Below are 5,939 nucleotides of genomic sequence, written 5' to 3'. Positions count from 1 at the left end.
CTTCGTGTCTGCAGTGCCTTCTCCCTTGTACCGTCGTGTGGGGTCAGCAGCAAAGATGGAGTGGCTCTTATGGGTCTGCCTCCCTGGCACCATGTGTCCCTGGGGACCAGGCCCACTGTGGGTGGGGTGGACCCACCAATCCCTTCAGGCTGTATCACAGGTTTGGCTCTGTGGGGTGCTAGACACTCCCACCCCTTAACTCCACAACCTAAGATGACAGGAGGGTCCCTGGGCTTGGACCAGTGCAGACAGGATGCTCCTAGGGGTGGGCTTGGTGCTTCTCTACCTGGGGATTCTCTCCCTCAGACTCTTCTGACTGTTCTGACCAGGGCAGACTCATGGCTGCCTGCCCCCACCTCCAACCTCCCAGAGCGGACTAGATGTGGTCCTAATGTCCTGGGGCTTACCCTGGGGGGAATGTGGCATGGCTGAGCCTGCAGCTCCATGAGGGAGCTCCAGAGAGGGTGCCCCTGGGAGAAGCCTCCATGACAAAGGGGGTGGGGCGGGGCGCATCTGCTGTTTCCTCCCCATAAGCTACAAGGTGAGGGCCCCAGTTGGGCCCCGGTCATGGCAGATATCAAAGAGCTAGCACACAAGTGACACGCAGGCCACGCTGAGGTACCTTTATTTCTCTCGGCCTCACAGGACTTGGCGCTTGCAGTGTCTCCCACTTAGTTCGGAGGCTGCACCTGCCAGGGAAGGGGCTGAGACCAGAACATGGGGCATGGCGAAGGTGGGGATGTGTCCAGTGGAGTGAGAAGGTGCTAGGACCTCCAGCCCCACTCTCCCCTGACTCTGGAGCGGCCAGCCAGCAGAATGGACGCACTCTTTCTTTACCACACCATCCTAGCTCTGGACCAAAAAAAAAAAAAAAAAAAAAAGAAAGGTGGATGGCAGGTGCAGCCAGGGTCCACCTGGCCTCTCCTCAGAGGGTCGACCCCTCCTGCTGGGAAGGTGGTGGCCAGATGTTGGGAAGATAAGTCCCACTCAGCTTTGTGCTGCCTGCGATGACAGGAACAGGGCTGTCTTCTCAGCCATGATGGGCGGCAGGTGACTGGTGGAGAGCCCTGCTGGTCACAAGGCTGTCTTCCCCACCTGGCAGCCCCTCTGCTGCAGCTTCCTGATGAGCTCCAACAGGTTCATCTGCAGTGTCAGTTCCTAGGACGCAGAAGGGCTGCTGTGACCCCAGAATGCCACCCGGTCTCTCCTGTCCTGGCAAAAGCCCCCTTTTCCCTGGGGCCCAGAGGCAGATACTGGGGCCTACAGAATGCCAGGAAGTGAACCTGCCAGTGATTCCTGGCCATGGCTTGCCAGAAAGGGACAGAAGCAGGGATGTCAGCCTGCAACAGGGCCCACAGGTACCCTGGGCCGGTGCACACAGAGGTGTACGCAGGTGCGGAGCACATGAGGGCCCTGTGAGGAGCAGGCCTGGGGAAGGTGGGCAGTACTCCCACAGCCAGTTGGCTTGCCCTCTTATGGGCAGAGGCAGTGTGCCCTGCCTTACTAATTCTTCCCTCCTCCCCTCTCCTCACACACTCTGGGGCTGGCTCCCCAGGGGCCAGTGATAAAACCCCAGAGGGAACTGGCCCTTTGGGAACCACCACCCCCTGGGCTGGGCCAGGGCAGGCCTGAGGGACCGACCTGTGGGTTGGTGGTCACATAGAAGCCAGCAACCCCAGCCTTCTCCAGTGTGCTTTGCTGGTCTGCTACCTTCCGGTCCAGCTCTAGGACAATCTTCTGGTCCATTGCTCGCTGCTCCTCACGGATCCGGTGTTCCACTGCCTGCACAGTGAGGGTGGCTCAGGGGGTCAGCCCCCTGCCCATCGTACACTACCTCAAACACACACTGGTGGCCTGCCACTTCCTCCAACCATTCCACACTCCCAGTGGTTCCAAGACCACTGCATGCAGCTTGCTCCCTTCTTGGCTAAATGAACCCTGAGAAGGGCTCAGCTGCCCTATCCGGAATGCTCTCCTTTCCAGGACCCCCAGCCAGGTGTCCTCCCTTTGCTGGGCCAGGCCTTGCCCAGCAAGGACTGCTCGGGACCACCATGAGCTGGCCAGATGCCAGGTCCACTTCTGCTTACCATCAAGTTGCCAACTGTCTCTGGGCCTTTGTATATGTTCCCTCCCCACTGGGGCCGCCCGCTGATCCCAGCTCAGTACCTCTTCCCTGTGCATCCTGGCTCCAGGCTGCTTGGGACCCTGCATAAGCCTTTCTATGCACCCCCACCACCCATAGCTTCTTGCTTACATATGGGGCTGGACCCACCATCCCACAATTGCCCTGAACAGGCCCAACCCTTAAAGAGCTACGGTCTTGGGACGCAGAGGAATCACACTCTCTACCTGATCCTGCCACATCCCAACCCCCACAGCAAAGAGCCACATTTGGGGACTCATCAGGCCTCCAATGGACCATCCAAGTTGAGGCCCAGAGCAGCTCTCTACCACAGCCCAGTCAGCACAGCCCAGGTGATACCCACCCGGCCCACACCCCTACCTCCAGCTCACGCTGCTGAGCTGCCTGGAGCACGGGCAAGTTGTGGGGTCGGCAGGCCTGCTGGGCTTCTTGGTGCTTCTGTCGCAGCGCCTGCCTGAGCACTAGGAGGAGAGGAGACCAGAGAAGTCCAGCAGATGGTGGGGGTGAGGTGGAGAGGGGCGGGCAGGGAACACGTCTCACCTCGGCACCTACCCTGGCTATCCCACCATGGGGCAGCCAAGCCAAGGTGCAGAGGTGAAGCCCTGCCTGATGACCCAGCCTGCCTGAAGCTCTATACTAGAAACAGGGTGGAGTTTGGGGGGATGTCTAATCCCCTGGCTCACTCAGTCTTGCCTTCACCCAGGGCAGGGCCTTTCTCCAGCAGCAAGGGTCCAGGGGACTCCTCTGGAGGGTGCAAGGCAACTGAGGAGGGTGAGACAAGGCAGACTGGCCAGGGCTGTAGCCAGTGCTCAGAAGACCAAGATGAGTGGAAGACTAGTCCAGAGGCTTCTGGGTTCAGATGGCCATAGGCCAGCAGTCCTGGGTGTGAGCTGCCCATCACCCATGGGACATTCACTGAGATGTCCAGGAGATGACCTAGGCAAAGTCTGGAAAAGGACTCCTCTGTGGAGATAAACATAGATCACCCACAGGAGAACAAGAACTACTCACTGACAGCAAGACAGTAGGTGACCATGGCTGCCTGCTTTGGCAGAGACCTAAGCACAGGCAGGAGACATGGGAAAGTGGGAAGCAGGAAAGCTTTACAGTGGCCAAAGGGGAAGATGCATCCTGATGGGAGGCTGCTGGAGAAGCTGAAGGGGGGCCAAGGCAGGGAAAGAAGAAGAAAAGATGACCCCAGACACCTTCTTATACAAGAAAGCAAGGAGGTACTCCAAGAATGATGGGGGCACATCAAAAGGACAGAGGCGGCAGCCCAAGAACTCTCCCACTGACCAAATGTGGCTCGGTTTGAGCATTACAAAGAATAATGAGCTATATTCTTTGGACTTGTGACTGTATGCATCCCACACCTCACCAGAAATATTTACAAAGACAGCCATTCCCATGGCAGGAAAAAAGGTAATACCAATTCTATAAACAAAGCAAAACAAAACAAAACTCTTCCAGAAAACAGAAGAGAACACTTCCCTAACTCACTCCATGAAGCCAGCCTTACCCTAATATCCCATCCAAAGCTTCTTTAAAGTCTTTAAAAGAAACTACAAATCAATGTCCATTATGAACACAGAGGCACAAATTCTTAACAATAGTTTAACAAATCAAATCCAACATAAACAAAAAGGGTAATGCATCCTGACCAAGTGGGATTTATCCACTTGCAGTTTATCCCAGGAATTACCAAATGAGTGTAACTGACCAGAGTTAACCAAAAAGCCATGTGCCCATCTCCAGAGATGCAGAAAAGGGGATGCAACAAAACCCAATGTCCACTCCTGAAACACTAGTTTTTGCCACAAACGTTTAAGCTGCCTATAATTGTGTCTTGACCTGCTGTCCAGTTTACAGGAAACACAAAGGGTGGAGAAACGGTTAAATGACAGCATGAGGAAGCAATGTGGCAGATCCAGAATGGGGACATTCTACAGGTCGAGTGCCCCAGACTGTTCAAAAAGTCAATACCATAGTGAATGAGACTATTCCAGAAGCACAGAGACCAAAGTAACCAGCTGCAATGCATAAACCCACACTGGCCTCGCGAAGCGAGTTTATGACAAGTTGGACAATATGACAGTGGACTTAAGGTCAGAAGACACCCTGGAATAGTTAAGTTAATGCTATTCACCGGGCTCACATAGGAGAGTGTTCTTGATCTAGAGCACTGGTTCTCAATCTTGGGCCAAGGTTGATCACCAAGGATGCATGAAGAGAGTTCTGTTTGTCACTGGGAGAATACACCACTGTCATCTAGTGGGTAGAAGCCAGGGATGCTGGCTAAACAGCCTGCAATGCACAAGACACTGTCTTACCATTAAGACTTGTTCAGCCACAAATAGCAATGCTGTGGTTGAAATCCTCAGTCCAGAGAGATGCTGAAAACTCAAGGTGAAGCCCTGGGGTGTTACATATATTTAGGGGTATTAAGGCTTGGGCAAAATGTTAATTACTGAATCTGGCTGGAGAGGATACAGGTATACACTACTCTTTCAACTTGGCTGAATGTTTTAACTTTTTTTTTTTTTCTTAAATAAGTTGGGTAAAAACAAAATAACAAAGGTGGGAAACTGACGGGGATGGGAGAGATGCCCAACACACCTTGGAGGAAGGTGCTCCCGGAGACCCCTGAGTAGGGATGCCTAGGCGGGGCTAAGGCTCAGGAGGCTTTGGCTTAGGGTGTGGTTCGGGTCCCAAGGGTGCCACGGGGCATAGTGCAGGGGAACTCAATGAGCAGGTGGTGGTGTGGCCCTCTGCGCTGCCAAAGGGGAACTCACCCTAAAGGGCACGGCAGAGCTGTCAACACTTTGGGACATCACTGGGTGTGGTCAACCTCTACCGCTGACCGCCACTACCGGGGATCTGTCGGTGGACTTGACCAGGCAGGGAGGCCTTGGGCCTTCCTGCTTGGAGGAGGGTGGAGACACAGGAAAGTCCGGGCAGGGAGTGTCTGGATATTATGATAACACGGGGCTGTGCAACTGAAAAAAATTTAACTGCCTTAACCCCTTTGTCACACACACAAAAAAACCGCTAGCAGTCTCCGAGCCCTTGACCTGGTCAATTGTAGGGATATCATCTGAGCGACACCCAGGTTAGGGCTCGGCCTGCACAGAGACCGAGAGCTAAACTCCCGGAGGAAAAGCGTGCGTTGTCCCGCCGCCCCCGCGCACCTCGGTGCTCATTCTGCAGCCGCAGGCGCTGGTTGTACAGGCTCTTTTCGGTGAGGTGCTGGATCTCCAGCAGTCCCTGCACGATCTCGAACACGGTGCCGTCGAGAAGCGCCAGAGCCAGGTCGCTGAGCGTAGTGTAGGACAGGCGCTGCTGGAAGGAGCTGCGGGCAGAGGGGCGCGGTGAGCGCGGGCGGGACCCACGGCCATTTCAGCCGCCCGTTCCGCCCCGCGGCCGCGCACCTGGGCAGCTCTTTCACGAGGCTCTGCAGCGCAGACAGCAGCTGGTAGTGCCGTTCCTGCTGCCGGGCCCCATCTACCGCCTCCTCGAAGGCGCCGGTGTAGCGCTCCATACTACCCCAGCGCCGCCAGCCGCCGGCCGGAGCAAGGTGAACCCCCTCTGCGTCAGTTCCTAGCGCGGCGCGTCCCGCCCACTTTACGTCCGTCTGGAACGCGGTGCGTCCCGTCCCCTTTTACGACAGTTAAGCACGGCGCCGCCACTCTCTTCGCCCTCCAGAACGAGGCTCTCTCCGCCCCTTTCCCGAGGTTCCTTGGAGGGTCCTTCATTATCCCCGCCTCTTACCGTGCCGTTTTGCCTTCGCGACTTTAGA

At 55.8% G+C, this 5,939-nt stretch overlaps 1 protein-coding gene across 1 annotated transcript; it reads right to left on the bottom strand.

Annotated features, from left to right (window-relative positions):
* Positions 1-597: 597 nt before the first annotated feature.
* DGCR6L (DiGeorge syndrome critical region gene 6 like) lies at positions 598-5,753 on the bottom strand. The gene is made up of 5 exons (XM_044243681.1): positions 5,572-5,753; positions 5,332-5,492; positions 2,504-2,604; positions 1,642-1,782; positions 598-1,158 (listed from the first exon to the last, which is right to left on the bottom strand). Exons 1-5 carry the CDS (start codon positions 5,679-5,681, stop codon positions 1,075-1,077), a joined length of 597 nt encoding a protein of 198 aa, XP_044099616.1. The 5' UTR covers positions 5,682-5,753; the 3' UTR covers positions 598-1,074.
* Positions 5,754-5,939: the final 186 nt, after the last annotated feature.

This window comes from Neovison vison, chromosome 3 (assembly GCF_020171115.1).
Source record: "Neovison vison isolate M4711 chromosome 3, ASM_NN_V1, whole genome shotgun sequence".
In the NCBI taxonomy this organism is placed as follows: domain Eukaryota; kingdom Metazoa; phylum Chordata; class Mammalia; order Carnivora; family Mustelidae; genus Neogale; species Neogale vison.
Note: the sequence above shows the minus strand (reverse complement) of the source record. Positions and strands in the feature narration are given on the sequence as shown.